The sequence below is a fragment of the Falco biarmicus genome, chromosome 10, assembly GCF_023638135.1.
Source record: "Falco biarmicus isolate bFalBia1 chromosome 10, bFalBia1.pri, whole genome shotgun sequence".
Lineage (NCBI taxonomy): Eukaryota > Metazoa > Chordata > Aves > Falconiformes > Falconidae > Falco > Falco biarmicus.
In genome coordinates this window covers 7,658,788-7,671,494 of record NC_079297.1, presented here as the reverse complement: position 1 = coordinate 7,671,494, position 12,707 = coordinate 7,658,788, and the positions used below count along the sequence as shown (strand labels likewise).

The 12,707-nt window shown below is 57.2% G+C and overlaps 1 protein-coding gene across 2 annotated transcripts; it reads right to left on the bottom strand.

Moving 5' to 3' along the window:
* Nucleotides 1-4,230: 4,230 nt before the first annotated feature.
* On the bottom strand, nucleotides 4,231-8,040 carry SNAI1 (snail family transcriptional repressor 1). Of its 2 annotated transcripts, XM_056354214.1 has the most exons (3): nucleotides 7,769-7,984; nucleotides 6,714-7,217; nucleotides 4,231-5,459 (listed from the first exon to the last, which is right to left on the bottom strand). In XM_056354214.1, exons 1-3 carry the CDS (start codon nucleotides 7,845-7,847, stop codon nucleotides 5,278-5,280), a joined length of 765 nt encoding a protein of 254 aa, XP_056210189.1. In that variant the 5' UTR covers nucleotides 7,848-7,984; the 3' UTR covers nucleotides 4,231-5,277. The 2 variants fall into 2 exon arrangements, with proteins under 2 accessions (XP_056210189.1, XP_056210188.1); XM_056354213.1 differs by having other exon boundaries at nucleotides 5,326-7,217; nucleotides 7,769-8,040.
* Between the last annotated feature and the right edge of the window lie 4,667 nt (nucleotides 8,041-12,707).

The window sequence follows — 12,707 nt, the reverse complement described above, 5'->3', positions numbered from 1 at the left end:
CACAGCCAAGGAGAGGCGATGCCCTTGGAAAGACGAGCGCAGGTGGTGGCAAGACAATGGTGATGCTGCAACCCAGTCCACCTGCATCCGCAGGGAGGAATCATCTTTATTTTAATCCTCCAGCCTCGCATCCCTTCCCTGGGGTCTCCCTGGCTCCTTCTCTCCTCATTTGCCATGCTCTTTGTCTCCATGGGAAGACTCACACCTCTCCAGCCCCACGCTATCAGTTCATCATCTGATTAAAGATTAATTTGAGATTATTGCTCATGTCAATAGCCCAGAGCCAGAAAAACAATAGCTACACCTGCAGCTTGTTTGTAAACCCCACTCCTTATGGTGAGCTATTAACGGACGGAGGCTTTCACCAGCACCGCCTGTTGACATGGGCTCGCTGAGCCCTGCACCGGCACCTGCTGCCCTGGTCCGGCGAGGATAAACGCACACATCTTCCAAGGCCTCCCGCAGTCCCAGGTATCTCAAGTGGACAACCCGTGTTGTCTCCGTGGATCACCCCACGAGCCATCACAGCTTCTGCCGTGAAGCTCCGGTCATTCCCTTCCCAAATCAGAAACAGCCCTCCAGCAACTGACTTTAATAACGGGCCTTTCCCTGGATCCTGCCAGGTTTCTGTTTGTTTATTCAGCTTTTTCTAGGTAAGGTAAGAGCCAAAAGAAGAATTAGGCAGCTACGATTTGTAGGAGCTGAGCTTTGCCCACCTTCTCCGGGGGCTGCATGCTCAGATGCTGGAAGCTCTCCTCCAGAGGCTGTGGGGGATCCAGGAGATCACGAAAAGAACATTTCTGTCGGGCCATTTTGCAGTGACAGAAGAAAGTGGAAAATTTTTTCCTTCCTACTGCCCTGGAGGTGGGGGGAGGCATTTCAGGGGCCCCCAGAGCTGCTCTTCACCCTCACAGTGCCAGGGCCAGGCATGCCTTGTGCCTGTCCCTGAGACAGACGGGTACAGAAAGGGGTGAAAAAGGCAAATTTGGGAACTACAGCCCCCTAATCACTGAGCAGAGGAAGCTTAGCCTTTGCAAAGGTGGCTGTAATCCACCCATTTCCCTTCTCGTCCCCTCTGGGACATTCTGAATGCCCGCAGAGACAGGACTATTTCAAACAGCCATGTGGAAGCCTTAAAGCCCTTTTTAACCCGGTACCTCCACGTGGGTCTGCCCCAGCTCTCTGCCCCGGGGGCGTCCCGTGGCACGGTGGGTTTCCAAACACCCTTAATTCTGCATCAGGTCAGGGAAGGGAGAAAAAACTACTCCTCTCTGGGAAGAAAAGGCACTTTGTGGTTTTCCCAGAGCCTTTGAAAGGGCTCCAGGAGCCGAGGGGACGTACGTGCTTGTTTAAAGGTCCTGTGGAGGTCCGTGGAAATTAAACAGCGGAGTTCAAACGCTCGACGCCATGGCCGTGCCACCGCCCGGGGAGTGCGGCAGCCCGGAGCCGGCACAGCCTGCACCCCGGCACCACGGCCCCTGCCAGCGGGGCCCCCCGCTACCTGCCGGGCGCTTGATTGAATCCCGGCTTTTACGAGCGCTGACACCGTAATCTGTTACAGATGGTCACACAAGGTGGTCACCAAATGGTTCCTCCCGTTAATCGCCGGCTGCCCCCCTACCCCCCGCCACCCCCACCACCAAAACTGCAGCCTGTGCTACCTGGATGAAACAGCCCGGCTGTGGGCAGCGGCTTTACAGTGTGTTTAGTTCCTGTGGCATTAAAACAGAGAGGGGGAAAAAACAGGGGAAAAAAATGCTGAGGTTTTGCCATGAACCTTCCGGCTTCGCCATGCAGCAGTCATTGCCCAGGCCAGCACAGGGGACCAAGGGCTGGGGACCACGGCACTGCTACCAGCTGCGCTTGCTGCCAGGGGTGCTGCTCTGGGGGGGTTTCCTTCTGAAAATGAAATGAAAAAGCAATTGCAACGCATCCACAAGCCCAGCTTCCAGGTGCAATTCTCCATCATGGATCCCCAAAGGTGTATGGAGGCAGAGAAAGGACAGAGGGGACTGCCTACATCTGCAGCAGGTTTGAGCTGGACACAAGGGTGTCCTTGTCCCAGCCCTCTGCTCACCCTAAGAGCCCTCAGTGTAGAAATAAGAAATATTTTTGCAGTAGGAAAATGAGCAGCCAGTCAGAAGAGCAGGAATCTGGGCCACGTCCATCACCCTGCAACGGGGCAGCAGCTGGTCCAGACCTGGGCACAACCTGGGGAGGTCAGAGGCACTGCCCCAAGCTGCAGAACAGCACCTGAGCAGCCGTGGTCCCCAGGGCACAAGGTGCTTGGGCAGGGCAGGGAGCAGATGCAGCAGCAGCCCAAGTGCCAGTGGGCTGCGCTTCAGTGACTCAGAACAGGCAGCATTTTTTTTTTCCCATGTTTTAAGGCTGCATTTGTGTTTGAATGCTAGCTGGATTTGTCAGACGGAGCCTAGGCTGTCCTCCACCTTGTACCTTCCCTCTAAAAGCCTTGTGTCCCAGCCAGATTCTGGACAAAGCCATCACAACTGAGCACAGGAAAGATTGCTGAGGAGGAGGTTTCTCCCAGCTCTCCTCATCTGCCTAACCAATATTAGTTGAAGCCCATTGAGAGGGAGGGAGCTGGCAGGGTTCCCGGGTGGGTGCCAGTGGATCAAGCAACAGCTTGAATGACGCGGGAAAGGGTCCGCATCCAAGTGTGTGACAGCCACGACATGCGTGGATGGGGATAAGGCACAGCCCATGGCCCTGCGGCTGGATGCATGCTGCAGGGCCCCAACGTTGAGCAATAACCGAGGACTCCGGCACATCGGAGCTGCAAAGCCACCACCGACCCGGGCTGGTGGGACCAACTTGGGCTGGTGGGACCGACCCGGGCTGGTGGGACCGACCCGGGCTGGTGGGACTGACCCGGGCTGGTGGGACCCCCCGGGCTGGTGGGACCGACCCGGGCTGGTGGGACTGACCCGGGCTTGCGAGACCGCGTGCACCTCGCTGGGCAGCAGGGCTCGGCGGGCTTCTGCTCCATGCTTACCCGCTCCTTGAGCCTCCTTTCCAGCTCCTGCAGGTGGTCCGTTCTCAAAATTGGTCTTTTTTTTAACTGTTTAGCTGCTTTTGCGGCTCCAGGATTTTATGGATGGAAAGCTGAAAGTAATTAGTGCCCCTCCCCCGCTTCCTGTTGGGAAAAGGAAGAAAAAAGCACACACAAGAGCAAACCCAAAACTTCCTGCCCTGCTTAATAATCAAGTAATGAGTCCAACTCGGCTGGGAAAGTCAGTTTATACTGGGCGAGCTCTTAATTAAAGAAGGGCCGAGCAGCAGCTCTGCTCACTTTTACAGCCACACACATCTTCCTGCTCCGTAACAGCCCCTGGGAGAGGCACAGGGAGCCGGGCGCCAGCGGGCTGGAGGGGGGATGAGTGCTGGGGGGCACACGCTTTTATTCCCTGGTTGAAAGCAATGCCCCGGAGATGGCACCAAGAAAATGCGGGGGAGAGAACGACAAAACCCCAGCCCCCAAGGGAGGCATGTGGCAAGACTGTGGTGTCCCTGAAGCACCCCAGATTTGGAGGTGGCTGGGAAGGTGCAAGGCAGGTGTTTTGGGGCACTGGGATGGTTTCATTATGGAAATCCGAGAGGCAGGTACCTGGGGCATCCCGGAGCACCTGTCCCTCGGTCCCCTCACAACTGTGGGCACGCAGGGGACAGCCCCACCTGCACTGGTAGAAGGGCTCTGCAGAATGTGCCACCTCCACTGCCCCCCACCCACATCAGGTCACCCACCTGGAGGCTTGGCTTACTGAGGTGCCATCCCCAGGCAGGCTCGGGAGCCCAGCAAGAGCTGGAGGCACCCCCACCGCCCCAGTGGAGCAATCCCCTATGCTGCAGCATGGACCTGCTCCCCAGGGAGTGCTGGGGGCCATGGCCAGGCTTTGGGAGCTCCAGTAGCCCCACGGGGAAGCCAGCACCCACCCAGGCAGGCTGGGAAGGATGCGGAGCCAGGGAGATCCACTGCACCCCAGCCCCCACCAGCCCACATCACCACACAGCTGCCCCTTGCCCAGCCCCAACCCTTCGGCAGGAACTGACTCAGCCTGCCTCTTCCGACTTTTCCTCCTCGGAGAGGCTCTGCAGATCCCCTCACCCTTCACCTGCAGCCAGGAGCGCAGGGTGGGAGCTTGAGAGCTGAGCCCAGCACCCCAGTCCCCACAACTCACTGCTGCACATTCCCCCTAAGCACCCACAAAACCCTACTATAAATTAACCATTTTATTGAATATCAATAAACTGTATATAATTATATAAAAAGTTTCATCAGTACAAAATTGTGGCACAAAAATATAAATACCAGTGTACCTTTGAAATGTAAACATCCTCTTTGTAATGATTCCATGAAAAACAATGTCCAAAGAAAGATGCATTCAGGAGGCACCTGTCAATACCCATAAATAGGGCTTTTGGCACACACCTGTCGATGGGCAGCCTTGGGACAGGCCACCATTGTATCAGCTGACAAGTGCCTGCTATTAGTCACAGCTCTCTTGAAAAGCAGTTGTTAAGAGTCATATTAACAGGTGCTTGAGTGCATAGCTGCTCTGTAAACAGGGTTGGTGTTTGAAATGGCTACCCATGCCTTTTATGGACACTGTTAATCTCGCAGGCATTGCAAATTGTCATTGTGCTGGGGAGAAGCAGCTGCTTCACAACTACTGGGATACTGTATTATTGCATAGTTACACCTTCTACAGGCGGCATATATACACTCGGGGTTGGGGGTGTGTGTGTTAACATTTTGTCCTTCATTACAAAAATATTGGTTCTTAAAAGTTACCAAGTGGTTACGGTAAAAAAAACAAACAAAAACCAAAACAACAAAAACCAAACAACATAAAAAAAACCCCAACCCCCCCCAAGCTACACGGTCACAATGTTTGATAGGAGCGGTGGGGCCGGGGTGCAGGTCCAGCCCTGCAAGGTGCCGAGTGCCTCCGGCAAGGGGGTGCACCTGCTGAGGGGCTGTGGCAGCAGCGGGTCAGGCTCAGGGCTGCGGCGCCCGAGCCTCACACACTCGCTTTGCACCGGGGTCCAATCCTGCACCCTCAGACGCTGGGCTCGGAGAAGGATCAGGCCTTCACATTGCACAGGAGGCACCGAACAAGGAGTGTGAGGGCCTTGAGGGCCAGAGTAGCTGGGTCCAGCCCGGTGCACACTGCGATGGTGATGGAGGAAACTAACTCCTACAGAAACTAGTTATAATATAGGTATTCGCGAGGTGAGAGGCCGGGGGGCGCGGGGTCCTCAGCGAGAGCCGGAGCAGCCCGTCTCCTCGTGCTTGTGGAGCAGCGACATACGGGAGAAAGTCCGGGAGCAGGTTTTGCATTGGTACTTCTTTACATCTGAATGGGTCTGCAGGTGGGCTCGGAGATTAGAGCGGTCAGCAAAGGCCCGGTTGCAGTGTGTACAGGAAAAGGGCTTTTCACCTATGGGACAAAGAGAAACGCTCCCAATTAACCAGTGCATCAACACATAGGGAATATCAAAGAAAGAGCCATTCATTAGCCTAAGTTTGTGAAGAACACAGTGAAAAGAAGTGCTGGCTGTTATTGTTTGGAGGGAAAGCCGGGAGAGGTCTGTACAGCATTCACTTTGGGGAAAGCGCGGACTTGGGAATTTCCTACTCCCAGAAAAGCCTCCCCGGTGAACCACAGAAAATTAATGCTGGAAACATCTGCGAGCAGCAATGCAGTCGCACATACAAACGAAGACATGATACTCATCTCCTGCCTGGAGCCAAAGCGAAGCGTTTGCAGAGAGGCAGGAAAGCCAAGCACTATGTGTTAATTATATCATAGCAGGCAGCGGCTGAAAGGCGCCAGCGCCAGGGTGAGTATAGCTATTTCCTAACCCCGCGCTCCCCCTTCTCCTGCCCGGCTCGCACTGAAAAGCCTGGCCAGGGTGAATTCCTCCCAGAAAGCCTCTGTTGGAGGAAACAAATGCGTATGCTCAATTTGGAAAGCACAATTAAGTCTTCCCAGCTTCCTTCAGCCATCATCTTTAGTACGTTAAGAGGGTGTGAAATCAGTGCCAAGTAACAATTACACTATCCCCGCAGCCCCACAAAGGATGCTCAGGAGATGCATTGTACGGGCGGCCGTGGCAGCAGGGTGGGCTGCAGCTGCGGCACCCGGACCCGCATCAACAGGTGCGGGGGGTGGCCGGCCCCGCACCCCCAGCACCTGCCCAGAGGCCATGCCGAGCCTTGCTGTGGTGCATCCCGGCAGCGAGTGAGCCCTGAGCTGGGCTCATCGCTGCCGAGTGGGGCGGTGGGTTGGAGGCCACGGTGGTGGGCAGCCGGGTCTGGACAGCCTGGCTGGGAGCCCTCAGTGTGGGCAGAGAGGGATGCTTTGGGCATCAGGGAGTGCTGCGGCTGTCTCATAGCCCCAGTTTATGAAACTGGGGTGAAGTGTGCGCCGTCACACTGTGGCCCTGGGGCTGGCTCACGGGCAGACACAGCACTAACAGCAGCGGCACAGATTTCCGAGCAGAGCCTTGACCCTGTGCTCGGTTCCAGCCAAGAGGATATTTAAAGGACATTTTAGAGAGATGTGCCAAGGGGGTTTGGGAAGCTCTTATCTTCCCAGATAACACCCGGCCTGCCCATTCGCTGGGGGCCTCGGAGCTGGGAAGCGGGAGGCGATAAGGGAGGGAGGGAGAGGGGCGAGAGCCGGCATTACCGGTGTGCGTCCGGATGTGGCCCTGCAGCAGCCAGGGCCGGGAGAAGGCCTTGCCACACATCTTGCAGACGCAGGGCAGCGTGTGGCTCCGGATGTGCATCTTGAGAGCCCCCAGGCTCACGTACTCCTTCTCGCAGTACTTGCAGCTGAAGGATTTCCTGGCCTGGGCGTCGCAGTGCAATTGCTTGTGCTTGGAGAGCCCGGCGAAGGTGGAGTAAGCCTTGGCACACTGGGCGCAGCGGAAGCGCTCGGCGGCGGCGGGGGCCGAGGCTGGGCTGGGGGGCCCCGAGCTCTTGCCTTCATCCTCCTCGCTGGAGAGCGCGGTCAGGTCCAGGGCGGGGGTCGTGCCGCCTGCCGCCTCGCTGCCCGGGCCGCCCGGGAAGAGGCTGGAGAGCAGCCCCGCATCCCACACCAGCGGTGGGTAGTAGGCGCCGGGGCCGAGCACCTCGGGCGGGGGGATGACGGGCAGCGGGCACGTCTCGTACAGCAGCGGGGCGGCCAGCACTGCGGGAGGCGGCGGCACTCAGCGGGGGCCCGATGCTCCCCGTGGGAACGGGGGCGAGGGGGCCCTGACCCAACCCCACGGGGCTCCGCAGGGCTGCAGGGTGCCCGGCCCAGCCCACCCCCGGGGGACTCCGCACCACCTTGGGGCAACGGGACCCGACCCCAAGCCACTCCGTGGGAGCCCCGCGCTCCACCCGGGGCCGGAGGGGCAAAGGGACCCCAGCCCGTCCCGGGGCAAAGGAGACCCGAGCCCACACCGCGGGGGCCCGGCGCCCCTGCCCACGCTGCTGCGAGGGATGGGGCGAAGGGGACCGCGCCCCTTCCCACCCCCATCACGGGGGAGCCCGGCGTCTCCGCCCGCCCCGAGGTACCAGGGCCGGCTCCCCATCGCGGGACACGGGAGAGCCCTCACCCCGTCTCTACCCGGGACACACAAAACCGAGAAACACCCCCCGCGAGAAGTCCGCCACCCACTCGCTGCCGCGTGGGGACACCGGGACCCCCGCACCGCCCCACGTGCGCGGCCCGTCCCGCCGCGCCCCGCCACGCACCGGCCTGGCTCTCCAGCTCGCTGTAGTTGGGCTTCTTGCTGGCCGAGAAGTGCTTCTTCACCAGGAACGAGCGCGGCATCTTGCAGCCCCGGTGCCGCCGCCCGCTGCGGGGCCGCCGCGCCGCCGCGCCCGCTAATATGGGCCCGGGTCCGGGGGGGCGGTGCGGGGGCGGGGCGGGCGGCGCGGGGCGGCCCCCGGGTCCCGCAGCCAATGGGCCGGGCGGGGCGGGGGCCCGGCAGGTGCCGGCCCCGCTCCCGGGGGTGCCCCCGGGGCTGCGCTCCGGCGGGGCGGCCCCGCTGCCCGCCCGGTGCCCGCGCCGCTGGCGGTGCTGCCGGCGCTGATGGTGGCTTCCTTCCCTCCGGAGCGCTCCCCGTGCCGCGCTGCGGCGGGAGGCAGGGCAAGGAGCCGTGCCACTGACCCGCGGCCCCGGTGGCCGGGCCGGGCCGGCCTGCAGCAGCGGGGCTGGGGGAAGACGCCGTGCCGGGGGGCATGGCCGGGCCCCCCACGCGTGGCGGCCGCGGGGGATGCGGTGCGGGTCAGCACAAACCTGCGCCGCTGCCGCAGGGACGGGTGGGACGCAGCCCGGCGCAGGGAACACGCTTCGCCCCGGGTTATTAATCTTCTGAGGAGAGGCGATGGCTTGCGAGGAGCGGGAGGGATGCAGCACAGCCCTTGCTGACTCCTTCCCCCAGGCAGCGGCCAGAAGCACCTGCCCAGACAGGCTTCTCCCTTCTGCTGGGCAGGTTGCAGGCAGCGCAGCCTCCCCCACCAAGCTGCCCTCTGGTTTTCTTCCCTCCTGCCTTCCCCTGACTCCCCGCGGGCACGGCAGTGTGGGTCGAAGAGCCCCAATGGGTCACACGCTCCCTTTGGCTTCCCGCTGCCCCGGGGACACGCACCCATGGAAGGTGCCCAGGCTTTGCTACCAGGTGTTTGGGGCGCAGTGGGCAAAGCTGGAGCGGTCCGGTCCCCCTCCCTCGAAAGCCCACCCTGGGCTTCCAGCTCGCCCCATCCCTCCCGCTCATGTGGGGATTTCCCTGCTGGAAGGGCTCAGGGCATGGGTCCAGCCACCTGCTGTAGGAGCGGTGCTCAGCTCCAGGCCAAGACAGCTGCCGGCGGCTGCTGGAGGAGGAGGAATGGGACCTGCTGGGAATGCCTCCTCGCTCTCAGCCAGTGTCTGGCTCTGCCAGCTGAAAAGGGGCCCGTGATGCTGGGCCACTCGTGACTCAGCCGTCACACACCACTCGCCAGCCCTTGCTGACCACACGTTACTGTTTAGCCACAACCCACATGAAATGCAGAAGTGGGGAGCAAAGCTTTCCACTGGTACAGCTGCAGCACAGGGGGCTGAGCTCACTGTCAGTCTTTCCTCAGGGCAGGAGCAGCTTGGAAAGCTTGTCCTCCTAGCCACACGCAGTCCTGCGGACACAAGACACGTTTTCAAACTCTTCCCCTGCGGCCACGAGCTCTGGAGCTGGATCCATCCCTCCTTTGCTGCAGTCGCCTGTAGCTTTCAGCAGGTGTTTATCTGACCTGGGTCAGCCTGAAGGTCAGGGGAAAATGTGCTCCTGAAGGCCTTGGGGGATGCTAATCTCAGAGGCCAGGTCCACCCCATTTCTCACAGGGGTCCAGAGGTGCAGCACCCCGCAGTGCAGGGGGAAGGAGCCTGGGTGCTACTGCAGGTGCCTCCCCGGGCCCCTCATCGGTGCCCCCCCGCACTCCTCCACCTGCCACGGATGTGGTTACGCTGGGGACACTTGTACGAGGAACCCAACTAGGCGGTTTTCTTTCAAGAAGCAAAGCCTGCTCCTCTCTCCTTTCTGAAATGTTAATAATCAGATCTGTTCCAACCACCACGCGTGGAAAAAACCTGCATGTGCTAGAGGAAAAACTGAGATCAAGGGGAGAAAGCAACCTGACCTACCTGTGCTGGTGAGCCAGAGTGCTACGGGATGGAGAGCAGGAGACCAGAGGCAAGGGGAAGCTCAGCAATGATTCACAGGCTGGAAATGGCAGTGGCTTCTAGCCGTCCCACCCTGCACCAGCGCACTGGGCTCTGGCAGCAGCTGAGCCACGGGTGCTCAGAGCTGCCCTGCCACCTGCCCGTGGCACAGATCCACTCCCAGGCCCACATGGGCTGGCCCAGGGAGCTCACAGGCACACTCTATCCACCTCCAGAGCGCAAATCCGCCGCAAATTCTTTTTACCTTTCTCGGCCCCATGGCTACATGAAACATCTCAAATATCCTGCCACAGAACAAAGCTCCTGCTGCCAAGGGGGACTGGGATGGAGCAAAGAGAAGTTCTGGCCACGAGGTGTGGGAATGAGGTGTGCACCCTCACTGCAAGACTGGAGAAGCTGCGTGAAACCCACCGCTGGCCCCTGAGCCCTGTGGAGGAGGAGGAGGACCAGCACCGGGCCGGGAGGTTCTCTCCAAAATGCAAGACCTCCCTCTGCTGTCGGCTCACACCGTGCCTGCCACCGCTCCAGCCACTGGGGTTTATTCCCCCTACGCTCAAGTTATGGAAGGGAACTGGTTGCATGGGGGCACTAAAACAGCTCCCAGAAGCTCCACTGGGTTATTTTTTTTAAGTCCAGTGTCTGAGTCCTAGGTAAAGACCGAACAAATGCAAGGACTAGAAGACAGACCCAAGCCTGCAGCAACCACGCTTATTTTCACTACGTGTTGAATATTTTCCGGAGTTTTGGGGAAGGAGCAGGGAAGGAAAAGGAAGTTTTCTTAGTGGTTTCAACAGTCCTCATTTGTATTACCAGGAGAGTAATGTAGTTTACTCATAAAAAATTGAGGTGCTTTTGAAGAATGAAGCACGGACCAACGCAGCTGTGACGTGAAGCATGTGACAAGTGCATGTTCCCTACAACTGCCTGACAGGGGCTGTAGGCAGGTGAGGGTCAGTCTCACCTCCCAGGTAACAACCGAGAGGACAAGAGGCAATGGCTTCAAGTTGTGCCACAGGAGGTTTAGACTGGCCGTTAGGAAAAATGTCTTCACTGAAAGGGTGGTCCAGCATTGGAACAGGCTGCCCAGGGAGGTGGTGGAGTCACCATCCCTGGAGGTGTTTAAGAAACATAAATGCAGTGCTTAGGGACATGGGTTAGTGGTGGACTTGGCAGTGCTGGGTTAATGGTTGGACTTGATGATCTTAAAGGTCTTTTCCAACCTAAATGATTCTATGAAGCTCTGCATTAGAAGAACAAACAAAACCCCAACCCCAAAACAAGCGAATGCCTTGTTGTCACTCTTAGTTTATTTAAACTAAAGAAAAGCTTTAGGACTGTGAGCCCATCCCTCATCTGCTTTTCCGTGACAGTATAGCCTTGGTACTGCACGAGACGTTAATCCTTCTTATGCTAGTCTTACCAGTGACCATCCAGTATAGCTGGCCAAAGGCCTCAATGCAAATTCGCTGTGCCTTTGCCAATCAGGTGACATGAGGACCCAGAATATACCATTAATGTTCCATTACAGATGGGATCCTTTACCTCATCCCCCCCGCAGCATAAGGAAACTGGGGTGTGTGTAGCATGTGGCGTTACTGCTGTAATTCCAGATGAAGCAATGCTTTTGTGTTAGGTAATTAAAGCTGACAACAATTTATCAGACCTATTAGGCTTAATCTTTAACTAGAGACAGATTAATTTAAAAAACAGTTCAACTGCAAGCTTGTCTCTTCCCACTCTGTCCCTCTCCCTCTGAGCTAATTGTCCTCCTAAGGCTGACTCCTCGTGCCAGACACGGAGAATTTCACAGGTCTGAGGTGGCCCAATTACATTATCACCAACAATGGGCACTTGGGATCTGCTGTGGCTACAGTATCAGCTGCTGACAAGGTGCGAGCAGCTCTGGCAGAGTCCTCCACTCTTCTGCAGTAACATTCCACTGGATTTAGAAGCCCAGACTAGCTTGTTCCATAATAAGGTTTTTTTTCATCATGAGTTTCTGCATACAAAGGAGATGAATCAAGCCTATACACAGAACACATTCACCTCTCAACAGAATGTCTTTTTAAATCAACCGGCAAGTATCCGTAAGACATACCACAGCATGTGTAAACACCTTTGCTTTTGTTAAATTGACGAAGTCAGCAGCACAGAGACACAAAACTTTTCAGCAGCTAGAGTAAGTGGAAGCCTATGGCTGGGTTTACCTCCCAAGTGGTTCTAGGGATGCTCTCCGCAGCATAGAAAGCAGTGCTGCGAACCCCACTGTTACCGGGGTAGCAGGTGCCGGAACACGGCTTCTTATTCATACACTGACATAATCAAAGTTAAAGTAGAATTAGCATGCGTTTTCCAGTCAGTATTTTTGGCCTATACCTTCTATCAAGTTCTTCCAAGTAATCAATTGATGCAGATCAAACCCAAGTTGTACAGTCCAGGGGCAGGTCTGTGCAGCTAGGGTACTCTGCACAAGCGTTTTCTGACCAGCCATCGCTGCAAGCCAGCCTTCACCTCCTCATTTGAAGCTACCTAAACGGAGGACGACACAAAGGTATAAACATCCCAAATTTCACAGCTAGAAGATTATAAGCTAAGGGGGCTTTACAGATTTCAACAGAAAAGCCCTGCTGGATAGTCGCACTTCCAGGACTTAGTAAGCAACTCTAGGGTGGTTTGTTTCTGAGGCATGTAAAAGTATTCAGGCACCAGACCGCACCTGCAGTATTCTGGCCAGCTCTAGCAGAGCTCAATCTGAACTTAATCTGAACTATTTTTTCATAACCTGCATGGGTCCACTGTTTGAAAGATTATAAACGAAGTTGCAACTAATCAGTACAGAATATTTAATGGAAGCCAGAAGTTCAAGTCCCTGCAGCTGCTCCCTGCAGCGCCCCACAGCCAGCAAGAAGTGTTTTTAAGGAGGCGCTGAAATGAAATATACAGACCATGAGGAAGAAATGACAGGAGTTGACATCAAGA